General features: G+C 56.7%; 2 protein-coding genes across 12 annotated transcripts in view; one reads left to right on the forward strand and one right to left on the reverse strand.

Moving 5' to 3' along the window:
- PRRC2B (proline rich coiled-coil 2B) overlaps window positions 1–23,743 on the reverse strand; it is a 74,289-nt gene extending 50,546 nt beyond the window's left edge. For 7 of the 11 annotated variants that reach the window (XM_040963664.1, XM_040963663.1, XM_040963660.1 and 4 more), the window contains exon 1: window positions 387–1,692. In XM_040963664.1, the coding sequence (XP_040819598.1) occupies window positions 387–501 (115 nt within the window). In that variant the 5' untranslated portion in view covers window positions 502–1,692. Of the gene's footprint in view, window positions 1–386; window positions 1,694–23,680 lie in introns of those variants that run through there. The other 4 variants (XM_040963656.1, XM_040963662.1, XM_040963667.1 and 1 more) reach the window with 4 other exon arrangements.
- Window positions 22,771–24,110, forward strand: LOC121172582 (basic proline-rich protein-like). Its single transcript, XM_041004666.1, has 3 exons — window positions 22,771–22,884; window positions 23,214–23,788; window positions 23,867–24,110. The coding sequence occupies exons 1-3, from the start codon at window positions 22,771–22,773 to the stop codon at window positions 24,108–24,110; spliced, it is 933 nt and encodes a 310-aa protein (XP_040860600.1).
- The last annotated feature ends 817 nt before the right edge of the window (window positions 24,111–24,927 follow it).

Raw genomic sequence — 24,927 nt, forward strand, 5'->3', positions numbered from 1 at the left:
CCAGTGGGACACAGAAGCCTGCGCATCACCTCAGCTCTTCCCTGAGGATTCCAGGCATCAGGCCACACAGTAATCACCTCTCTGCAAGCTGACCCAGCCTTGGTCTCAGCATAGCAAGACCATGGGACGACCTGGGCCCACACTCAGGCCAAGTCCAGGAAGGAGACCTCTGCTGTCGGTAGGGTATGGTGGACACGATCTATATAACCAACCCCCCACACCAAATCCCAGAGGTTCAAAACCACGAGACTGAAAGGGTTAATTCTAACGCAAGCTCTCTCTCTCTCTCTCCCGTAACATCTGTGTTCCCATTAGAGGACACGAACATCCCAGGACACAAGGACGCCCCCGTGCAGTCAGACATCGCGGGGGGGGGGGGGGCTTACCTGAGGATCTGGCCGCGTCTACTGGTTTTCCTCTATACTTATCAAACAGGCTGAGAGTCGAGTACTTGCTTTTCCCATCCTTGCCCTTGGTTAGTTGCCCCAAACGATCGGACATTGCGATGAAATGTCATCTAGTAAGGAAATTTTTCTTGGCACCGCTCCTGATCTGCCTTTGAAACAGGGGGGGAAAGTGTCAATCCATCAGAACCTCCACCCTGGCAGACGACTCCTTCAGGGGTCAGGGAGGGCCAGGAAAGCTCCAGACATCCCTAACAAAGGCCTACTGGGCCTGGCGATGGCTCACCTAGTTAATCCTTTCCCACCCAGCTCTCCGTTTGTGGGGTTTGTGGCGTTTGTGGCCTGGGAGAGCAGTGGGGGATGGCCCTAGGCAACAACCAGCTCCAAGAGAAAACAGGACAGGTGCAGACAAGCACAGCCAGGAGCTACGCAAAAAGCAGCAGCTGGACGTGGTGGACTCTGTCCTGCAGGTTCACAGCTGGCGGTACCACTAGGTCTCCACACTCCATCGAGTGCCCGACAATCACACAGATTAGAATGTAAGCTAGGTTGGGTCATATAGGATTCCAGTACTCCATGGTGGTAGCACACATGCCATTCACCAGCTAAAGTTTGCACAAAAACTTCAATGTGCTGCCCAGGAACAAGCCTGACACAGCTGGGTGCTCCGAGAGTCCTGTATTCTTCCTGAGTTGGCGTGATGCCATACCACATTCTTGGAGGTAATCCTCACCAGCCCATTTCATAAAGCCATCCGAAGATATCCTGACACCCATCGGATCCCAAGCCGACCCATGAGCACAGGAAGTGTGGGGACTGCTGTCTGCAGGCAAAGAGCCCCGAGTCCAACCACCCAGGATTCTCCTCGTGTGGCCCGGGAAGGCACAATGCCCTCCAGCTGCACCGGCCAGCACGTGGAGCCTGCAGAATTAGGCCAGCCTGACTGCCTGCTGAAGCCAGTGCCCGTCACTGAGATGCTCAGCTGACTGAGAGCCGAGTGCAGTGAGGTCTCAAGTCCCACCACGAGTGCTTTGTCTTTCCCTTGCTGGGGATGCTGCAGGGCAGTGTTAAAACATTCCATGTAGCACGACAGCTATAAAATCAATGCTTTGAAAGAGAAGAACAAAATCTGCCCGAGCAACAGAAGCAGCTGTGCAAGGTGCGTCCATGTAAGCAGAGTAAGCACCCACAGCCGAGAAGACGGGCAGGCAAGCTCATCTCCCTACCACCTGCTGGCTTCTTGCAGGCACCCATGGTCCACTGGCACCGTGCTCATGGCTTGTTCAGCCACACACCTTCCACCTGCCGGGGACTGAGGCCAACGCCTCACTGCCCTTCATCTGACCCCCAAATGCACAATCGGTTCCATAACCAACCAGCCAGCCAGCCAAGCAGAGAGCGGTGTGAGCGACCACACCCACCCCAACCAGAATTTAGCTCGAGCATCAGTTGGTGCAGAAGATGTCGAGATGACACGTCATTAGTGACTTTATGACACTGTAAAAACATCCACCACCAACAAGAGGAACTTGGCAGTAGCTGCCACTGCCCCATTCTACACTGACACCCCCTGTGCCAGCGCAAAGCCTGCTCAGATGACTACAGACTCCAGACAATTCCTGAAATAAGACCCTGAAGTAGGGAGCCAAGATGAGTTCCAACTTCCAAGTGCACTGAAGACAGACAGGTGGATGCCACAGGCCAGCAGCCAGCTCCGCCAGGCTAGGGCATCACCCACCGCACACACACTGCCTGAGCCCCAGCTCTGCCAGGGGCTGCAAGAACAAATGCCCATGAGTGCACAAGACCTCAAAGAGGGCCTGTGGACAGGGCTGAGCACAGCGTGTGGGGGGACAGCCAGCACCTCCTCTTCAGGGCAGAACCCCTCTCCTCTCCCGTGACTTTGGCTGCTCTCCCCTCATGGCTGAGTGCCTCAGCCGCCAAGGGCCAAGCGATGCTCAGGTGTTGCAGACTGAGCAGAAGGGAGGGCTGCTCCCAGTCAGTGACTGAGCCCAGGGGTGCTAAAGGCACTGCAGCAGGTGGGGGAGAGGGGCGCTCAACGCAAAGACACAGCAAGCAGCACCCACACCTCAGTGAGCAGTGCTCCTGTCCAACAGCGATGGCCGACAGGTCAGGGTCTGCCTCAAGTACCAGGAGCAAAGAGCAGCGATGACCAGGGGTACAAGTACAAAGGACCCGATTCTGACTCTGTGCCTGACGCCTCACTGCCTGCTTACCCTGGGTCCTCTGTAAACTCTCGCCCCACCAAGGTCGCCCACACAAGCCGCATGTGGTGAAGATCCGCCTTAACAACATCTCTGAGGACAAAGGCTGGCCCAGACCTGCTTCAGACCAGATGCTAATCAACCTGGAATTTTTTTATTAAAATTAGATGAAATCTAGGTTTTGATGCTGAACAAATCCATATGAAACAGAAAAGATCCCTCCTGGTTGGGAACTCTCCCACCTATGTACATAAGTGCAGTTACACACCAAAAATAAATTTAAAAAAAGATTTATTTGAAGTGTGGAGTTAGAGAAGGGGAGACACACAGAGACATGCTTTCACTGCTGGTTCATTCTTCAAATGAACATAATGGCTGGAGCAGGGCCAGTCAGAAGCCAGGAGCCTCTAGTGGGTCTCCTGCATGGGTACAAGGGCCCAAGGTCTGGCCATCTCCACTACTTTCTCGGGCCATAAACAGGGAGTTGGTCAAAAGTGGAGAAGCTATGCCTGGTGTGTTGCCTCAATTGGCTAGAGCTATGAGAATAAATTGAAGCTGTTTTTAGCCACTAAATCATGATAATATTACATCAATAACAGGAAATTCACACTTATTTCTTAATGTATTTTCATTGGGCACTACAAAATGTACCTACCGCAAAGGTGGGCCAGGACATGCAGGACAGACTGGATGTGAATCCTGCCCTACATAGGACCAACTGTGGTAACGCAGCTAACCGAGAAGCACGTTACAGGGTCTGGCATGGTTGCACAGCAAGCTAGTCCTCCACCTCCAAGCATTGGCATGCCATACTGGAGCCAGGTCATGTCCTGGCTGCTGCACTTCTGATCCAGCTCCGTGCTTATAGCCTAGGAAAGCAGTAGAGGACGGCCCAAAGCCTTGGGACCCTGCACCCACATAGGAGATCTGGAGGAAGCTCCTGGCTCCCAGCTTCAAATTCAGCTCAGCTCTGGCTATTGTGGCCATTTGGGGAGTGAACCAGGAATGGAAAATCTGTGTGTGTGTGTGTCCCTCACTCTCTGTAACTCTTTCAAGTAAAATTAAAATCTTTTTTAAAAAGGAGCATGTTCCAAGCCTGGTGTGGTAGCCTAGTTGTAACTAGTGGATGCAGGGCCCCAAGGACTTGGTTCATCCTCTTCTACCTTCCCAGGTGTGCAAGCAGGGAGCTAGATCAGAAGCAGAGGGATTTGGCACATTGACTCAACTAGCTAACCCTCCACCTTCAAGCTCCAGGATCCCATAAGGACATCCGAGGACGGCCCAAAGCCTTGGGACCCTGCACCCACGTGGGAGACCTGGAATGGGCTTCTGGCTTCAGCTTCGGCCCATCGCTTGGGGAGTGAGCCAGCAGAGGGAGGATCTTTCTCTCTGTAAATATTTTTTCAAAGAAAATAGAAAATAACTCTTAAAAAAAAAGCATGTTCCACAAAATCTCTCTTCTGCCTAAAAAGCTGGCTAGCAGCCATACCCATGAGTAAAGCTTCCAGCAACATTTTTGAGCAAAACTGGTAGTGTGGGTGGTGTCTGCCTCTGTCCAGCCATGCACCCTGCCGGATCGCCACTACACCTTTTGATTCAAAAGCAAACAGCCATAAATCAACCTGATAACAGGCCAAGGAAGGAGAGGTGGTGAACAATCTGAATCATTCTGATTTAACAAGTCAAGCAGGTTAGGATTCAAATGTGGGGGCTGGCACTATGGTGTGGCCTCCTGTGATGCCAGTGTGCCCATGGGTGCTGGCTCACGCCATGGCTGTTGCACTCCCAACCCAGCTCCCTACTAATGCTCTGGGAAGAGCAGCGGGAGGACAGCCCGAGGGCCTGGTCCCTGGTGCCTCCTATTTCAGAGCTGGATGGGGCACCTAGTTTCCGGCTCTGGGCTGGCCCATCACTAGCCATGCAGCCATCCAGGAGGGGGCCAACACAGCTGGCTTTGTCTCTGCTTCCAGAGTCCCTTCCAATGAGACCGGGAATGCAGCAGCTGATAGCCAATTCCTTGCCACCTGCTTCTGAGGCAGGTGGAATTCCCGGGTCCTGGTTTCACCCAGATTTGCCATTTGTGCCTACACCTGGAGACTGAACCAATAGATTAAAGACTGTCACTCTGGGGCTGGGCATGATGGCCTAGCAGCTGCTAAAGTGCTCGCCTCAAACGCGCCAGGATCCCATATGGGCGCTGGTTCTAATCCCAGCAGCTCCACTTCCCATCCAGCTCCCAGCCTGTGGCCTGGGAAAGCAGTCGAGGACGGCCCAACCTTGGGACCCTGCACCCATGTGGGATACCCGGAAGAAGTTCCTGGATCCTGGCTTCAGATCGGCATAGCATCGGCCGTTGCGCTCACTTGGGGAGTGAATCATCGGAAGGAAGATCTTACTTTCTATCTCTCTTCCTCTCTGTATATCTGACTTTCCAATAAATAAATAAATCTAAAAAAAAAAAAACTACTTTAAAAAAACAAGTTTTTATTTTTATTGGAAAGGCAGATATACAAAGAGGAGGAGAGACAGAGAGGAAGATCTTCCATCTGCTGGTTCACTCCCCAAGCAGCTACAATGGCCAGAGCTGAGCCAATCCAAAGCCAGAAGTCTCTTCTGGGTCTCCCACGCAGGTGCAGGTCCCAAGGCTTTGGGCCGTCCTCCACTGCTTTCCCAGGCCACGAGCAGGGAGCTGGATGGAAAGTGGGACTGCTGGGAATAGACAAGCTGTGCCCATATGGGGTTCCGGCACATTCAAGGCTAGGACTTTAGCCACTAAGCCATCGTACCAGGCCCTCAATGTGGAATCTTAAATATAACAAAACTGCAAGATCTAACCAGAAAACACTTCCATTTCTGTAGCCTGCTAGAAGGTCTTCTTAAAGTCTGTTGGCTCACTGACACAAAAATCCGTGTGACTCTGCCCTGCCTGCGGCTGTGGACAGCGGTGTCAGTCTCCGTGTGTCCACGGGGTGCATCCGATGCTTCTCTGAGAACCAGCCATTCCCACCCAGCACGCCAGAGGAACCAGGCAAGACTGCACAAACAAGAGTCACCCCTGGGATGTGACAACCGCATCACAGCTGCTGTCGGCTTACAACTCCCACTTGAGCTGCATCCTCCAGTACAGCCAACCGTTCAACAAACACGAAGTGTACACCTGCTCCGTTCCTGGTAAAACACTTCCAGCTCTGAGAGCTCAGCCTGGGTGCTGCCGCAACAAGGAGCCCCTGGACGCGCCTGCACTGCCCCTGGACGCGCCTGCACTGCCCCGGACACACCTGCACTGCCCCCGCACACACGCTCTGTGAGCACAGCCTGGGTGCTGCCGCAAGGAGCCCCTGGACGTGCCTGCACTGCCCCTGGACGCGCCTGCACTGGCTCCGGACGCGCCTGCACTGCCCCTGGACACGCCTGCACTGGCCCTGGACACACGCTCTGAGAGCTCAGCCTGGGTGCTGCCGCAACGAGGAGCCCGTGGACGCGCCTGCACTGCCCCCGCACACACGCTCAAGCGGCTCTCTTCTCACACCTGTCGGATACATCACTGACCTTGTCCCCCAGTCTCTGAAGGAAGTGCTGGACTAGAACTCTAAAGCATCAGCTGGTTCTCAAAATCCAGCATATAAATAATGCAAACGAGCGCGCAACACATCTGGGGTTATACCCTGAAACCAGTCTGGGATGCTGGCAGGCAGTCACCTGTGTTCTTACACTATGGAAACAACACCCACGGGGCAGGGCCTAACACCTGCTCACTTCACTCCCCACAGGCAGCTGCAGCTCACTGCTCCCTTAGAGAAACGTGAGCAGGGACACGCAGGTGTGGGGGGCGTGGAGGGCGCCCTCCAAGTCTGCAGTTGTGACTATGGAAGTCTATGGACCTTACCACCACGGAAGGTTCTTTCACAAGTCTAACTTACCTGCCATGGCCTCCGCATCCAGGGTCCCTGCCTGCCAGCTGTTTTTCACAGGCATCAGAGCGGCAGCACTAACAGGAGGGCTCCCACAACTTCCAAACATCTACTGAGCTTCTACAATCAGCCCCCGCTCCTGTAGCCTGACCTCATCGTGGGAAGAAAGCAAAGGCCAAGGCTTGGCATGTGGCACAGGCAGCAGAATCGCTCTGCATTCACTAGACAAGAGGTGGCTGGGATGGACCCCCACATCCTCGCAGGCGAGCAGGTACCAGGTCCAGTTTCCGGCCACCTGCCATCTCTTTGGTTTGTGAGCCACAGAACTGCTTTTATTCCCAAAACGTGATTAGGACCCGCCGTATTTATTACACAGGAAGCAGACCTGGGTTGCCCCACCTCACAGGAGTCCAGCCTGCACCATCCCCACGGCCCCCAAGGCACCCCCTGTTTGCCTACAGGGGTGCCTGAGACACTGACAGAGGGCCTGGGCTACTGAGACATCACTGCCTACAAGAGAAAACTGCCAAGAGGCAGTCAAGACAAGGTCTACAATCCCCCAGAAGGCAGCTCTGAGGCACCAGCAAGCCAAGCCAAGAGCAGTTAACAAATGCAGATCTGCATTCTTGGGCAACCCAAGAAAGCACTGGGAGGCCCAGGCTTGGCTGAAACAAGAAACAGCAAGATGTGCCCAAAGTGCCACCTAACAGCCAAGCCCCGCCTCTCCAGACAGGTTCCCATCTGTGCAGAGAGAAAGTCTCCTTGCACTGTTTCATCAAAAGCCGTTTCCGGGTAACAGGAGTCATCTCACTTGACACTTGGCTAGCAGCCAGCGTCAGGTGCCTGAGCAGACCATCTGGGAACTGCCACAGCTGCGCACCCGGGGCTGTGGCCGCTAGCACTGCTCAGCAGTGGCACCCTGCTAAGCACCCCATGCCCTCAGCTCCCCGACACTACACATTCCGAGTCAGGACGGGCAAGTAACTTGTCCAGGGTCACAAGACCACCAGGTGCTGGAGCCAGCCCTAGAGTCCAGACAGCAGCCTGCACGCCCAGACAGCACTGCTTAGAGGAGACACTGCACAGTCAGGGCTGCCAACAGGCATGCCAGGCTCAACAGCTGTGTTCTGGCCCACACAGACCGTGGCACCGTCATGCCACACCTCCAAGGACCAGAGCTCCAGCCAAGAGGAATGCATCAAGGTCCAGGAGCCAACGAGAGCCCCCCATCTGCTCCCCTTGGTCCTCCCCCTCGCACACCTCGGGACACTCACTTGGCGTAAGTCCCTTCAGTCAGTGACTAGAGGAAGAACCTACTATGTCCAGCACAGCCTCACACCACGGCCCAGTGCAGGACACAGGATGAATCTGGCCTGAGTGCTGCGGTTGTGGGCAGGAAGGACCTACAGTCTTCTGCACAGAAGAAATCAGACCCCATCACTAGTAAGGACACCTCAAAAACCAGCATCACAAATGGAAACTGGTGGGCTGGGCCAACCCTGGCGGGACTCTCATCACCAGGACATCCAGGTGCGTGACTAAGGAGACACACCCTCCAAACACGAGCACAGCTGCTCACTGACCCATGGGTATGCCCCCATGGGCCCCTGAACTCCAGGAGCAGAGGGACCTGCTAAGTTCTCTGTAAGAGGCTAGACAATAAGCCCCATCTGGCTTTGTGGACCACGCAGTCTCCGCTCCAGCTACTCGGCTCTGCCAATGCATCATGAGAGTAATCGCAGGTGATACACAGGGAATACAGCTTGTTTCAATAAAACTTCACTCGGGCCCGGCGCCGTGGCCTAGCGGCTAAAGTTCTCACCTCAAACGCACGGGATCCCATATGGGCGCCGGTTCTAATCCCGGCTGCTCCACTTCTGATCCACTTCTGATCCAGCTCCCTGCTTGTGGCCTGGGAAAGCAGTCGAGGACGGCCCAAAGCCTTGGGACCCTACACCCGTGTGAGAGACCTGGAGGAGGTTCCTGGCTCCTGGCTCTGGATCAGTGCAGCACCGGCCGTTGCAGTCACTTGGGGAGTGAATCATTGGACGGAAGATCTTCCGCTCTGTCTCTCCTCCTCTATGTATATCTGACTTTTCCAATAAAAATAAATAAATCATAAAAAAAACTTCACTGACACAAATAGGAAGCGGCCAGAACTGGGACAGCACTTTGCTAATCTCTGACCTAGAGTATAAAAACAACACAAGATGAATTCAACAGAGTCACCTATGTAAGGGGCAGCAGGCAGGTGCGGGCATAGCTGTGGGTCTAGCTGGGTCCTGTAAGTGAGAATTCTAACTTGCACAACAGCATGACCCATGGCTACCAGCCCAGCAGTCAGAAACACAGGGCAGCTTTCAAAAAGCCACAGAGGGCCCAGCAGCCTGGCAGCTAAAGTCCTCAGCTTGTATGTGCCAGGATCCTGTATGGGCACTGGTAGCCCCACTTCCCATCCAGCTTCCTGCTGTGGCCAAGTAGTAGAGGACAGCCCAAAGCCTTGGGACCCTGCACCCGTGCGGGAGATTCAGAAGCTCCTGGCTCCTAATTGACTCAGCTCTGGCCATTGTGGCCACATGGGGCGTGAACCAGTGGATGGAAGATCTTTCCCTCTGTAAATCTGACTTTCCAATAAAAAAAAAAATTTAAAACCCGCCACAGACCACAGACTCCTCCAGGAGTCAGGAGCTGGCCCATCTGAGAGGGCGAGGGGGCGGCTGGCCAGTCACTGCACCTACAAAACACAGCACAGACCTCTCCAAAGAAGACTGCAAATCAGCTCCAGGAGAGGAGTGTGGCATGCCAGTGTCCGCCAGCCTCTTCCAGAACAGGGCAGCCCTCTCCTCCAAGACAGCTCAGTAGGAAGCCAAAGAAAACCCCAGTAAGCCCCCAGGCCCAGGCGTGGGCACCAGCCTCCCCACCCTTGCTCTCTCGCACTTGGCCTGCGTGCCCCTGGGGGTCACCTAGTCCTCAACCCCCTGGGCCAGGGTCACAGCTCACATTCCCGCATGCAAGCCCATAGCGCCAGCTCCGACACTGGGTCCTCAGGACCACCCAGTCTCATCCCCACTCCGCCAAGCTCTCTGACAGCAGCGTGCGTTCTGTCCTACAGGGCTGTGACACAGACCTGCCTCACCAGCTACCTCAGAACGCACACAGCACTCACCCTCTTTTCTGCCCTTTTTGTAAGGAGGAAATGAGAAAACAAACACGTTGCTGCTGACCCGGAGCTCGGCCTCAGGGGGCTGTCCCCAAGGTGCCCGCCTGCGTCCTCCTCGCCCACCCTCACAGTACTCTTCTCTCCTGACCCCTGCAGCAGCGAAGCCTCCAGTCGGCCAACAGGGCCGCAGTGCTGGGCACACCCAGCAGCGGGCCTCTACCTGCTCTGGAGGGTACCAGGATCCCATCCCCACGCGGGGCTGCACAGGGTGCCAGGATCCCATCCCACAGGGGCTGCGCAGGGTGCCAGGATCCTGTCCCACGCGGGGCTGCGCAGGGTGCCAGGATCCCGTCCCCACGCGGGGCTGCGCAGGGTGCCAGGATCCCGTCCCCACGCGGGGCTGCGCAGGGTGCCAGGATCCCGTCCCACAGGGGCTGCGCAGGGTGTCAGGATCCCGTCCCACAGGGGCTGCGCAGGGTGCCAGGATCCCGTCCCACGCGGGGCTGCGCAGGGTGCCAGGATCCCGTCCCCACGCGGGGCTGCGCAGGGTGCCAGGATCCCGTTCCACAGGGGCTGCGCAGGGTGTCAGGATCCCGTCCCCACGCAGGCTGTGCAGGGTGCCAGGATCCCGTTCCACAGGGGCTGTGCAGGGTGCCAGGATCCCGTTCCACAGGGGCTGTGCAGGGTGCCAGGATCCCGTCCCCATACGGGGCTGTGCAGGGTGCCAGGATCCCGTTCCACAGGGGCTGTGCAGGGTGCCAGGATCCCATCCCCATACGGGGCTGCGCAGGGTGCCAGGATCCCGTCCCCACGCAGGGCTGTCACCGCGTCAGGGCACCAAGGCAGAGAACAGCCCTTTGGCTCTGGGTGTGGACCCTTTAATTAATTCTCAGAAGACACACATATACTTTAACTCTCAGACAACTCTCCAGAGATGAACACTTGGCTGTGACTACATTTTAAACAATACTAAAGTGCCCCAGTTTTAGGGTTTCTCTGGCCAGGACTCCAAGTGCGGCTACTAAACACGACTGAACACAATCCCAGCCCCGCAAGTCTGTGTTCCATCACATCCTTTACACCGGAGAGCCCTCCGAGCAGGCGCCCACCCTGGCGTGCTGCCCCACTCAACACCACGGGCCTGCCCCTCCATGCTACTTGCTTCCCTACTTTCATTCCCTTTTCCGAGGAGTTTGACAAGGTCTTCAGACGCTGCCCACAGATTCCAAGCAGACAGTGCTGATGAAGGAAATGACGAACACAACGCCCGGGGGGCTCAGGAGCTGGCAGCTGTCAGGAGCGCAGGCACCCAGAGGAAGCCATCCCAGGCAGCCCAGAAGCCACCGCTCACAGTTGACACCCATAGGAAAGACACCTTCCTCAGAGGGCCAGAATCAGGGCAGAGCAGGGCAGAAGGAGGCCAGCTTGGCCCAACATAAAGTATCGCTCCCCGCCCTCCCAACTTGACATCTCCCCTAAAACGACTTAAACCTCCCTGCTAAAACCAGCCACGAGGGCAGAACTGAGGGCAGCAGGTGGCAGCCCACCACCTCTGCGGAATCCCATCCGACCAAGGGGAACTAACTAACGGGCCTCGCAGGGCACACGCGGCCCACAGGCCAATTCCCTCTCGGCAGCAGCTGCCTCTCCGCATACCCAGCCAGCGCTAGCAGAAAGACCAACTGGAACAGAGCCTCTCAGGAGGCCAGGAACCTAAAGCAGCTCGAGGAGCGAAGCCCCCGCCGACCGACCTCTCAACCTCCTTCAAGAGGTCTGCGGGGCTCTCCCCACCCCCGGGGGCTCATCCCTCTGACAGAGGGATGATCACAGCAGAAACAGCAAAGGAAAATGTCAACTCGTGTCCCACCAGCTTCCCTCCATCCCTGAGCCTCAACACCCTGCCCCGAGGCCCACACGGACAGGCAGCCCTCTCGACTATGTGAACATACTAAAAAGAAAATTAGAAACTTGAAAAAGTAAAAGGTCTGGGGTGAAAGGGCAGATGGAGAAGCAGCAATGACAAGCGGGAGCCACGGCAGCCATGTCCCATCCCCTCCCCCGAGGCACAACCCCGACAAGACCGAGCTAGGATGGAAGATCACGGGGCTGGGGAGGGGAGACTAGACAAGCAAACCCTGCAGCCTCTCCCAGGGGTCTCAGGAGGGTGGCCGATCGCACTGCTTTCCAAGACCAAGGCTGTGTTCTGGGGGCGCGGTGAGGGGCCCCCAGAGAAGAAAACCTACTTGTAGGACTCAAGAAGAAAAGACTGGGCCTCCCCTCCAGGCACGCACACTGAACAGCCCCTCCCCTCCAGGCACGCACACTGAACAGCCCCATCCCTCAGCCCACCTGCCCAGGGCCTGCTCTGCCACGGCGCTCCATCCCTCAGCCCACCTGCCCGGGGCCTGCTCTGATCAGCCCTGCCTCTTTCAGCAGTGTCTCACTATTCCTGGCCCTTGGGCACGCCCTGGCACCTGGGGAACCCCTGGGTAGAGGCAGCGGCTCTGCAAGGCCAAAAGCTGGCCAGTCATCAGTGCAAAGGCCACACTCGCACGTGGCAAGCGTGGACGGACAGCCACAGGCCAGGACGCGCCCTGGGAGCTGCCAACTGCGTCCTGGGCATGCTAACAGGCAGCCTTCTCTGGGAACGCCCCACGGAGAGACGCTCCAAGTGTCCACTACCGAAGCGCATAAACATTCTCACACCTGAAGACAACAAACCACGGATGACACCCAGCAGTGTGATGGCCAACAAAGGGAGCAGAACAGAATAGGCAAAACAGAACACGGCTTGAGGGTTGGGAAGCCTAATTCACAACGAAAATGTACCTGACACAGACCTAATGACGGCGTAATTTCAAAAAAAAAAAAAAATTAAAAGCAAAACTTGAGGAAAAAAAATCTCTGTAGGCCGGCAGATGAACCCACTGACACACAACCTGGTCAAGGAGCAGCAGCCGCCACGCAGCCGCAGGTCGCCGGCAGACACGCCGTGACAGCGCGGTGCAACCAGCCGCCACCAGAGCCAACCAGAGGGATCCACAGCCACAAAAAGCACACTTCTCTGTAACACAAAAGCTTCTGAATCAAACAATCAGAATACTAAGGAAAATAGCACAAATAAGAATTTTAAAAACTCTGAAAACAAAGATAAATTTGTATTTAAATGAAATCTTAATTTTTTTTAAAGATTTATTTATTTTTATTGGAAAGGCAGATATACAGAGAGGAGGAGAGACAGAGGAAGATCTTCCATCCGATGATTCACTCCCCAAGTGAGCACAACGGCCGATGCTATGCCGATCCGAAGCCAGGAGCCTCTTCCGGGTATCCCACATGGGTGCAGGGTCCCAAGGTTGGGCTGTCCTCAACTGCTTTCCCAGGCCACAAGCAGGGAACTGGATCGGAAGTGGAGCAGCCGGGATTAGAACCGGCGCCCATATGGGATCCCGGGCGCATTCAAGGCGAGGACTTTAGCTGCTAGACCACACCACCGGGTCCAGAAATCTTAGATTCTTTTTTTAAAGATTTATTTTTTTATTATTTTGTTTTTATTGGAAAGGCAGATATACATAGAGGCAGAGAGGAAGATCTTCGTCAGATGATTCATTCTCCAAGTGGCCACAACAGCCGATGCTATGCCGATCTGAAACCAGGAGCCTCTTCCAGGTCTCCCACGTGGGTGCAGGGTCCCAAAGCTTTGGGCCGTCCTCGACTGCTTTCCCAGGCCACAGGCAGGGAGCTGGAAGGGAAGCGGGGCTGCCGGGATAGAACCGAACCGGCGCCCATATGGGATCCCGGGCGTGCAAGGCGAGGATCTTAACCACTTGCGCCACCACACCGGGCCCCAGAAATCTTAGATTCTTAACAGAGAAGTAAACTAAGCATTTTAACTTAAGGTAGAAAAAAATCTTGTGTGAAGGGAAAAAGACAACAACAACAAAAAAAGCCACAAAAGTAGTTTAAATCTTTCAATGAAACTGAATTTCAAAATTAGGGTCCTCTTGGGCCCAATGCAATAGCCTAGTGCCTAAATCGCTCTGCATGTGCCAGGATCCCATATGGGCTTTGATTCCAGTCCCGGCTGCTCCATTTCCCTTTCAGCTCCCTGCCTGTGACCTGGGGAAGCAATGGAGGACTCCCCAAAGCCTTGGAATCACGCACTCGTGTGGGAAACCAGGAAGAAGCTCCTGGCTTCAGATTGGCTCAGCTCAGCCATTGTGGCCACTTGGGGAGTAAACTTAAGGACGGAAGATCTTCCTCTATTTCCTCCTCTCTGCACATCTTTCTTTCCAGCAAAAATAAATATAAAATAAATCTTTTTTTTTTTTAAGAAAATTAAGTCCTCAAACAAGAAATTAAGTATGAATAAGCCACTGTAAAAATGTATTAGTACTCCATTTCACACACAAGATATCACGGCTTGGGGCTGGAACTGAGGCGCAGTGAGCTGCTGGGACCCGAGCTGCAGCTGCTCCGCTTCCTCTCGGGCTCCCTGCAGACACGCCTGGCAGGGCAGCAGAGGACAGCTCAGGGGCAGCCACCGAGCGTAAGCCAGTCCACTTACACCATTCAAACAAAGGAATTAGGAATGCAGAAACCATAGCTCAGCAAGGCCAAATCACTGGCCAAGGTCATGATCACTGAGTTAGAAAACGGAAAAACACCCGAACCCGAGTCAAGAGGACAGTCTGGTCTACTCAGGAAGAACTGGGGACTCAAGGGGCACTGCAAGACGGCTGCCCCAAGGCGCATGCTGTTGGCACCAGGAAATGACCCCCTATGCCCACAGCACTCTGGGACTCTGCCAGGACTCCTGAGGCCTGTGGTAAGCCTGGTCTTGGCGGGGCCTGCAAAGGCACTGGCACAGACTCAGTAGCACACGACCAGGGACCACGGCTGAACACGTTGTCTGCAAGTAGCCCTGCTGGTTCCAGCACCAGGCCACATGCTCTGTATGGATCAGCCTGATCAGCCTGAGCGTGTGCCAGCAAAAGCACACAGGCTGCCTTTCCAGACCCTGCCAGAAATACACAGCTTGTAATCCACCCGAGGCACCTTCCTAACCACTGCCTACAGGTGTAGCTAGTACATGTTACCAGCACAAATCAAGCCAACTCGGGGGTCACCTCTCCATCAGGCTGCGGAACTCCACTCTGCAGGCACAGCAGCGCCGTGGACCCCAACCTCCTTTCACCGTGAGCAGCTTCGGCCTGGGCCGCAGCTCGGCGTCCTCCCTTCACACCACTGCCCCACAGACACACCACACTGTGCTCCCACCAACACTCCAGTGCTTTGATACTTGGATCTGATACAAGAGCCGGTTCATGTCCAAGGCACCCAAAGGGCAGAAAGGTGGGGAAGAGACTGGTAACTGGTTCCACCAGCCCTGACTCTTCCCGGTCAGACTCCCTTGGTCAGGAACAGCATCCTCCGAGCACCCCACTCCCGGGGGCCTGCTGGGGGGGTGAGGGCAGCAGAGCAGGGGGCTGTCCTGAGCAGACCTGAGGGTACCCTCAGCATCGAGCCACTTCTACCAGCTAGCCGGTGCGGCCAGGGGACTGAATGGATCCTGTCACGAATGAATCAAGGTTACTGTCCCTCCAGGCCGGGTAAGAGGGTGAAGGACAAACCAAGGTCACACTGCAGGCCGGGTAAGAGGGTGAAGGACAAACCAAGGTCACACTGCGATTCCTCTCACCCCACCACCTCAGCTTAGAGCCCCATGCAGCGTCTGGTCGCAGGACAGTCAACAGAGCAGCCCCCACAACCCATGTCCTCTCCAAGGAAAATAAATCTAAAGATATTGAAGGTTGGGGAGGGGCTGAGGCTTTCCAACAACCCACAGGCCATTTCTACTCCAAGACTCAAAGGCTACAGAAACCCAGGCCACGGCTTTAGACACAGGGTTAGGTCTGCGAGAACAAAGCTTCCCGGCTGGGGCCTTCAGGGGCATGCCCCAGGGACATGCTATCTTCATTCCTGCCCCACCCCTCCTACCCTGACTCCCCCAACACACTCCAGACCCAGGCACACCGCAGGGTCCATCACAGCCCACCCGGCCCCTACTCTTCAACCTCGCTACCTCTGGCCAATACCAACACCTCTGGCCCATCCCAAGGCTGGCCCCATCCAGGCTACACACACAGCTACAAAGTCCTCACCCCATCACACAGGAAGCACAGGGCTGCCAAGATACTGCCCAGGAGCCACAGCTGACCGCTCCTCCCCACCCTGCTCCCTTGAGGACCTGTTGGTAAACACCTCCCCACTCTCACGCTCACTTCAGGCTGGCAATTCCTAAGACTGTCTCCATTCAGCAGAGGCTGGGGGTACCTTCATCCTCTACTCGGCTCGCTGTCCCGCTGCTCTTAGGACTTGGCAAGCTGAGCATGCAGACAACACCTCACGCTGCCTGGCAACCAGGAGTCACATCAATCAGCACAGCCAAGTTAAGAACCAGGTCCCAGCCCCACGTGGCAAACAGGCCCGACGGGGGAAGCCCATTTCCCAGGTTCCACAGCAAAGGAGCCCAAGTGGCTAAGCCACAGTCTCCCCACACGCCACCTCAACACGCCTACCGTGCTCCTTTCAGGACCCTGGACACCTGCTCTCTGAGAGCAGGAGGGACAGAGCAAGGAGCAGCAGTGGGGGTCCAATGCCCACCAGCTGGAAACCATGCCTGCACTGGCACCCACCCTGGAGGCAGGAGGCACAGAAGGGTTCCCAGGATCTACCCAAGGAGAGGGTCCTGCTGCTGTGGTTGTCAGAGCTCCTGGCACTGAGGGCACTCGCCAGCTCCCTGCTCCGAGTTGTCGTCAGCAGGCAGCACAGAGCTTGGCACACACCATCCAGCAGAGCCCGCCTATTCCCATCCCCAGGCCCTGGGACACTGGCCACGGGAGCCACGCATAGGGCTGCTGAGAGAGCTGGCTGCCTCGGGTCAGGTCCCTGAGTCCTCTGAATTAACACTCAAAACCCCAGCCCTTAGTCACTCAGCTCCAACACTTGCCATCTGCTGATGCCTGTCCATCACGAGCAAGAGCAGGGCGGGGCAAGGCACTGCTGACTCTCCTGGCCAACTCTCTACGGAAGGAGCTCTAAGCTAACAACAGTACCCCAAGGGGCCAGAGCTCCTCTGGGTACTTGTCCTTCCCAACTGGGCTGATGAAACACCACCCTGGTGCTTCACGTGTGCCATTTCTACAGCTGCCGCACCTGCTCACCAGCTGTGATCTGAAAAATCTAGCAGGGAAGTCGCAGCCCCGAGGCCTGAAGGCAGAAGGACCTGAGCAACTGCACACTGCCGTCATTACCAAGGGTCAGGAAGCCAAGCAGCCTCCAGATCAAGTCCAACACACCAGGAAGAGACGCAGCAGCAAAGAAAGAGGCGCGCGACACTCACCAACTTCCTGGGTGCTGGCAGAGCTCTGAGTGAAGGAGCTCACATTTCTGCAGTGGCATCAGCTGCCAGGACACACTGTAGCTGACAGAAACGCCAAGCTAGGCCTGGCAACCTGGGCGTCTCCCGCCACGGCCCTGGCATCCCCACAGGGCCCTTCACCCCAGGGGCTGCCTGGAAACCCCAGGGGAACAGAGAGCTGCTGTTTTTCTGACAGCCTGCAATGACTACCGCAAGCCTCAAAGACTGACTGGGAAAGCACACACTCAAAAATGACCCCAACAGGGGACTTCCAGGCTCAGAAACACGACTCAGGGGACGAAGCTACCACCCTGCACACAGGCAGCCCAGACACTGACCCAGTCCTGGCTGCTCCGTCCCTTGCTGATGGCCAGAGAAAACCAGGAGATGACACGGGGGCCCCTCACACCCACGTGGAGACCAGAAAGAAGTCCTGGCTTAAGCCTGGCTCAGCCCTGGCTCCTGTGGCCACATCAATGGGGAGCCAGAGGATGCAGGACCTCTCTGAAACGCTCACAATGACATACATAAATAATAGCAATAATGCAAAGCTTCTAGGGTCCAGCACGATGGCCTAGTAGCTAAATCCTTGCCTTGCACACACTGGGATCCCATACGGTGCTGGTTCATGTGCTCCCTGCCTGTACCCTGGGGAAGCCTTGGGACCTTGCACCCACATGGGAGACCCAGAAGGAGCTCTTGCCTCCTGGCTTCAGATCAGCTCAGCTGCAGCCATTGCAGCCACTGCGGAGGGAACCAGCAAACAGAAGATCTTTCTGTCCACTCCTTCTCTCTGTAAATCTGCCTCTCCTCTGTAAAAAAATAACAAACAAACTTTTAAAAAGCTCATAACAGTATTATCCATAAGCTGATAAATCTTTGAAAAACTTAGAACTCCTACAAAAACATTATTTAACCTCAAGAGTCTGTGCTGCATATACCATTATGCACAAATGGTACCCTTTTCCACAGAAATTTGACTTTACCAAAATTACGTAATATCCAAAAATGCCCAATAACCAAATGTCCACCAGTGAGTCAGCATAAACCCAAGCATATTCACAAGACACCGTGCAGCTGCTGAAATAGCGATGTCACCCATCTGTGCGTGCTGTGACAGACACTCCAGACATCGGCCACCAGGTCCCATGAACACAAATATGTGCATGAGGAAAACGTGGTTCTTTTTCTGGAAGGAATCACAAAACAGTCTCCCCACAGAGGGACCGGACACAAGCCTGTACCTTACACTTTTTCTACACAGCCTGAATTTTCCAATTAGCTGTTTACAAAGTCTACTTCTACTGGGAATACAGGGCCACAGGAGCCCTTCTGCTCTCGTCTCCATACGCCTGCGTATTTGTCAAGCCCTAATAAACAGTACAGAAAACGGTTATGACATGTTTGGAAAGCAAGTTCCACTTTTGCTGCCTCAGACACCCACCTCCAGGAGGCCGCATTTCCGTGGGCACTGCAGGGACTGGAAGGACGGGCACAGTGGGCAGGACCTGAGGGCAGGCCAGGAGCGCCCTGGCCCTATGGGGCTTGCTCTGCCTTGGTTTCCCAAGCACGTGTATCTTTATACTTACATTTTTATCAATGGAAAACCACTAGAAGATTCCCCATGGCCTCTGAGAACCAGCTCTGCTCTCCCCAACCCTTTCCCAACATTTGGCCCTGACAGGGCCCTCCCAAGGAGGCCTGCAACAGAGCTGCTCTGTAAACAGCCCCTGCTGAGACACACCGGGCTCAGTGCTCTCCCAGCAGGTCCTGCAGCCACCCATCCCAAGGCCCTGGACAAAGACAGGAACCCAAGGCATGCTGGGAAAGCCGGCTCAGTCCTTGCCCTTCTCGCAGCCAGCGGGGACTTGCCCCACGTCCATGTTCCAGGGACCTCTGTCCTCTGGAAAGCAGACTGACCCACGAGCTGTCTTGGGGGCCACACATTTTTTACTTCAGTTCAGACACACATTCTTACTGTTTCAGGGTTCACACTAAGATTCTCCCAGAATGCCTTCGCTGACCCGCAGAGCCAGCCGGAACTGGGCTTGCCTTCTCGGGATTCGAGGCCCGTCTCACACAGGAGCGCCCACTGTGCACACGGTGACAGGAAGCGCTGCTCTGCCTCCTGTTGCCTCCCTCCCTCCACCAAGGGAAGAGACTCCACAAACAAAACCCTTAAAGCCTGGTGTCTCCTGACAGACACTATTTAAACAGAAGCTGAACTATGCATGCGGTGGGTATTCTTCCAGCTTAAGGAAAAGGGGGCAGTCATCGAGTGGTGCACCAAGTAAAGGCACGGCCTGTGACACCAGCACAGCCGTCCGGGCAGCACCTGAGTGCTGGCTGCCCCACCTGCCATCCAGCCCCCCTAACGGCCTGGAAGAAGCAGCGAAGACCAAGTGTGTGAGCCCCTGCACACGGCAGGGAGACCAGAGCAACTGCTGGCTTCTGGCTTGCTGTGGCCACTGGGGAGTGAGCCAGTCCACAAAAGAGCTGACTCCTCCTGTAACTCTTTCAAATGTAAGCGTGCTGTAGCACAGCAAGTTAAGACTCCACTTGTGAGGCCAGCATTCCACAAAGGCACCAATATGAATCCCAACTGCTCCACTTCCGATGCAGCTCCCTGCTCCTGCGCCTGGGAAGGCAGAGGGGGATCCAGATGGACTGCCATGCTCCTGCCTTCCGCCTCACTCAACCCCTGCACTTACGGGAATCTGGGGAGTGAACCAGCAGACGGGAAATCTTGTGTGTGTCTTTCTATATAACTTTCTAAATAAATAGATAAATCTTAAAGAAAGAGCAGCTGTGTTTACCAATACTGAGAGGCTATGAAGAAAAGCGATAGGGCCAGGGAAGACCCACCACGAGCACCAGCACAAGGTTCTCCAAGCCTCTCTAGCAAGCCGCGTGCGTTCTCCACACTGCACCGAGAGTCTCTGAGCAGTGCCAATGGGGTGCCATTCCTCCAGGTTCCCACTGTGCCCGAGGCCTGCACAATGCCAATGGGGTGCCATCCCTCCACATTCCCCACACAGGAAGCATTTGAGACAAGACGCTTGTCCAGACTCAGGCGATCCCAAGGGCAAGTTCCTGACAAGCCCCCACGCCGTGTGTAAGCGACTGGGATCCCCACTGGGGGCGGAAGCAGAGAACCAGCGAGGCGCAGCGAGACCCAGGGGGCCAGGCCAACCAGGCCCATTTCCATGAGGAATCAAATCATGGCCTATCACACATTCACTACAATGTGCAATATCAGAGTGTGAGGGCTCAGAGGGGGGACCCCACAAACACATGGCTACCCTCAGAGGAAAAGCAAACCGCCAACTGTGCCTGATAATCAGAAGCACTGCTCCAGCACTGCAAACACACGTCAGAATCTTCCCTGTTATCTCCTCCAGGGAGAGATTACACACAATCCATATTTTATTTTCATGTTTATTTCTTCTGATCCCCTCCCCCAGCAAAACACTACATGTTTCAACAAGGGAAAATGGACTTAAAGGGCCTTTCACCACACTGGTCAATAGCGGTGTGTTACGGGGTGCTCAGGACGATGCCCTGAACCCCGCTCTGCAGCACCCAACAGGAAGATTCGTGGAGTTCTTGGGCCAGAGGCAGACAGACACGGCCCTGAGCTCCTGGCTGGCTACAGAGCGGAACGGAAGGAAGTCGGGAGGAGAATGTGGGAAGCCGCTGGGCCTCCAGCTGCACACAGCACCTCACCAGCACCCCCAGCCCGGGCAAGGGCTGCTGTGTGGCTCACAGGGAAAACCAAGCCGCCAGTGGCAGAGAACAAAGCTCAGCCCAGACTCGGGGCTCAAGTCACCAAGCCCAGGACTAACAGACCTTCACAGTCACCCCAGAAACCTTACCATCTCTTCTTTCCTCCTTGCCCCACCTGCAGGCAGCGTCCCAGCATGCCTCTCAGACCCGACTCCCCCAGACCAGAGAAGGCCTACAAAAAAAAGAGCCTCAGATCTCAGGCCCACAGATGTCTCTTGTGGCAACTATTCCTTTCCCGGGAGGAAGGCACTGTTTTTAAATCCAGCAGCGAAAAGCCCTACTTAATATCTGCCTGCCCATAATAAGATACATACATAGATAGATGGATGGAGCAGTTCATTATCTAATTTAGAAATCCACGCACTGGCCCACCTAGCCTGCTCTTGTTCGAAATAGAAACCGACACGGCAACGATCAATCAATCGATTGAAAGCGGTGGAATGACGAGACCCACAACCAGCACACAGCCATTACAGCCATTAGCAACACGAGTCGGGACGTTGTGCAAAGCAAAAAGAGAAAAAGAAGCCCCCCTCCCCCCCCCCCAGTACTGCAGAGGATACCAATCCTTAAGGAAAAGGAACTGGAATTCACCGGGGGGCTAGGCAGCAGGGGTGAACAGGCCAAGAGAAAAATCCCTCGCAGGCAGGCCCAGAGCAGCCAGAGCAGCCGGAGCCCGGCAGGACCAGTTCTTGTCCAGCCATTCCTGAAATTCCACTCACCAAGGGCCGACAGGTTCTTCCTTCCCCAGGCCTGTTACTCCCAGGGGAATCCAGGCACGGCAGGCCCCACCACCCGCTGGGCCAGGACCTGGGCAGCCTCCACAGGTAAACAAAGAATTTACTGGAAGGAGCAGCCGACTCACTGTATGTCCAGTCCCAGGCCAGACTGGCAGGAGGTGCATGAGGTCAGATGGAAAGAATTGGCCAAGGGGGCAGAAGGCAAAGCGAAAGAGTGACGTGAGGCCTGGGACCCAGAAAGCCAGGGCAAGCCAAACAAGTTCTCCCGCAGACTGTCCAAGCCAAGGCCCCAGCGCGCTGACCAGTCCGCAGATGGACCAGGAGAGCAGCCGCGTCCCAGCTCGCCCATGGGACCCAGACCCGCAGCTCCGAGTCCTCCCACCACTGTCTCTCCACAAACAGGGGAGAGCCGGAGCTGGGCGAACTCCCCAGACTTCCAAATCATTTCGGGATGTCCAGGCAGTGGGATTTACAAGGATACCGAAACCCATGGCCAGGAGTTAGGAGACAGGACCCAGACACAGGGAGGCCACACCAACAGCACGCTTCACCCCCTTGCTGCAGCCTGCCCTGCATCTCCTGAGACCCCCTGGAGTCCCCAACACATACCCAAGGTCGCCGTAAATATTCCCATCACAGACACAGGCTCAGACGTGTCCAAGCCGGCCCACCGAGGACTACAGCCCGTCGCGAGCACCCAGGGGACAGACACGCCTGCCCTTGGAAGCAGAGGCTCCCCAAAGCACTGTCCACCCCACTGGAAGAGCAGCTGTGCACCCCCTCCCCACGACTCTGCCTGTTGTCTGAGGCCGGCAACTGCTCCAGCCCTGCCTTCAACTGGACTTGAAGGCGCCAGGGATGGGGACCCAGGACCACACCCCCAGCTCTAAGCTTCCAAGGCTGTTTATCCCAGCCTCATCTCAACCACAGAAGCCCCACATGGAAAAGGAGCCCCCAATTCTTTCTTCCTGACCCAGACCCGAGGCCAGGACCTGTGGCATCCACAGCACAGCTTCCTTCCTTCCGTGGGTGGCACCGGTGACCAACATCCGTCCTCCTACCCACTCAGCTCCACTAACAGCCATACAAGGCGCAACTAGTGAGCGCCAGCTGTGTGCCCCATGGAAGAGACAGAGCAGGATCTTCAGCCCCCCAACCTGCCCCCTCCGGGCGCTCCCCAGGGGCCCCACCTGAGACTAGAGACAATGCTGCAAGCCACACCAAACACGGGGGAGGTGTGGAGATCTCGGCCAAAGTTTCACGGAGCCCTACAAGCCAAGGCTTCGAAAGGCTCCCAGGCAGCCATTTAGCAAATGACACACACTCCTGAGAGCCGCCCCAGCCCCCCACTTGCTCCCGGCGGCTGCACGCCTTTGGGGGGGGGGGCTGCGACCCCAGCACCAGATTGAGAGAAAAGGCATGGGGTGGGGGGGACACCTTTGCATCTCACACGCGCCACCCGTCTCCACCGTGCGTGTGCGATCACTGGGGGAGGAGAAAGGGGGTTAAAAAGCCATCTGGCAGGCCCCGAGCAAGCGACATCCTGTTTATTAAACGTTTTTAGCAAGCGAGCATTAAGTGCTTTCAAAATACCCCTGTGGGCCCCGCATCGGGCCGAGGGCTGTCTGGGGCGGCCGCCGGCCTCGCCCCCGCCCCGGCTGCGCAAGGGTCCCCCAACTCGGGCGACGCGGCGGCTGCAGGCCCCCCGGCACCCCACCGCCCGGAGAGCGGGCAGCACGGGGCGACTCGGCCGCCGCCGGCCTCCCCCCGGGCCTCGCGCGACGCCCAGGCCCCGCCGCGGCCCCGGGACCCACCCCGGCCGCCCGGCCGGCCGCGCGGCGCCATCACAACAATGGCGAGCGCGCCGGGGCCCCCCTCGGGCCGCGGCCCTCCTCCCCGCGCGCTCGCGGACAAAGCCCGGCCGGGCCGCGCCGCCTCCATCTTAGCGCCGCCGCCGCCGCGGCCGCCATCCCGCCGCCCCGTCCCCGGCCCCGGCCCGGCCCGCGCCGCCCCCCGCGCCCCCCGGCCCACCTGGTCTGGTTCCACGGGCGCGACGGGGCCGGGCGATGGCGGTCGGGCGGCGGAGGGGCGCGGGGGCGGCGGGATGGCGGCGGATTGCGCGGCGGCGGCGGCGGCGCGGCTTGTCGCTCGCTCGCTCGCTCGCTCCCACCCAGGCGCGCTCGTCGCTCGCTCTCTCGCTCGCTCGCTCGCTCGCAGGAGCCCCGGAGCCTGGATCTCGCCGCTCGCCTCCCTCTCGCGCTCGGCTCCCCGCCCCCCGCCTGCCGCCGCCCCCGCCTCCTCGGCCGCCTCCTCCCGCCGCCGCCGCCGTCGCCCGCCGCCCGCAGCCGAGGCCCCCGCGCAGCGCCCCCTGCCGCGCCGCCCGGGCAGCGGCGGCCTCGGGGAGCGGCCTGAGGAGGCGGGCGGGCCGGGGCCGGGCCGGGAGCGGGGCGGGGGTCGCTGAGGAGCCGGCCGGGGTGGGTGGGCGGCTGGGCCGCGGCCGGAGAGGGGGCAGGGAGGGAGGCCGCGCGAGGCAGGCCCGAGCCCGCCCCGCCCCTCGCCGCCTGCCCGGCCGTGTGCGGGGGAAGGAGGCGGAGGGCGCGCATTGTTCGAGTCCAAAGCAAGGTGCTTCAAGCTCCTGCTTTTATTACATGCAGAATATCTGGTCGAAAGGCGAAACAAAAAGGTCTGGGGAAAAACGCGTTAGACAAAACCCCCCGTCGGTAGTCCCACAGCTAAAAGGAGGAGAGAGAGTTCTTGAAGCCCCTTTTTCTAAACAAGTGCGTGGCCATTAAGGGAGAAAGATTTTTCTTTTCTTTTCTTTTCTTCCCCAAAAGCGAAGACCAAAAGATAGAGAGGAGCTTGCGCCTGCCGTAGAAATCGCCTCCCACCCCTCTCCCGGTTCTGTCTCCAGGAGCACTGGATCAGCTGCTGGCGCTGCTCTGGGCCAAGGGATTTGGTCGATGCCAGCCCTGGGGCAGGTGCACAGGTGAAGGGGTCCAGGGAGGGAGGCAAGGGCACCTCAGAGGGCGTCACCAAGGCCATATGGCTAGACCCTGGAGGAGCAGCACAAGAACATTCCAGAATTATTCTCAGTCAAAAAAAAAAATATATCCAATTTGCCTGACTTTCTCTCCAGTTGCTCATTCTGTATCTTCACAAGAACAGAATCCTGGCCTTCATTTTCCATCTTGTTCCTTGACCTTAATGTCGTAACATGGAAGGTTGTCCAACCCCACTGGGACCCAGGCCGTTGGTCTGCTGGCAGCAAAACTCAAACC

Source organism: Ochotona curzoniae, unplaced genomic scaffold (assembly GCF_017591425.1).
Source record: "Ochotona curzoniae isolate NIBS_2020 unplaced genomic scaffold, NIBS_Ocur_1.0 scaffold_3208, whole genome shotgun sequence".
Classification (NCBI taxonomy): Eukaryota; Metazoa; Chordata; class Mammalia; order Lagomorpha; family Ochotonidae; genus Ochotona; species Ochotona curzoniae.

Coding starts and splice junctions, on each gene's coding strand:
- LOC121172582 (XM_041004666.1), top strand. CDS start 22,771: ATGGAAGAGACAGAGCAGGATCTTCAGCCCCCCAACCTGCCCCCTCCG. Junction 22,885..23,213: donor CCACACCAAACACGGGGGAG/GTGTGGAGATCT, acceptor AAACGTTTTTAG/CAAGCGAGCATTAAGTGCTT. Junction 23,789..23,866: donor GCGGCGGCGGCGGCGGCGCG/GCTTGTCGCTCG, acceptor GCTCGCTCGCAG/GAGCCCCGGAGCCTGGATCT.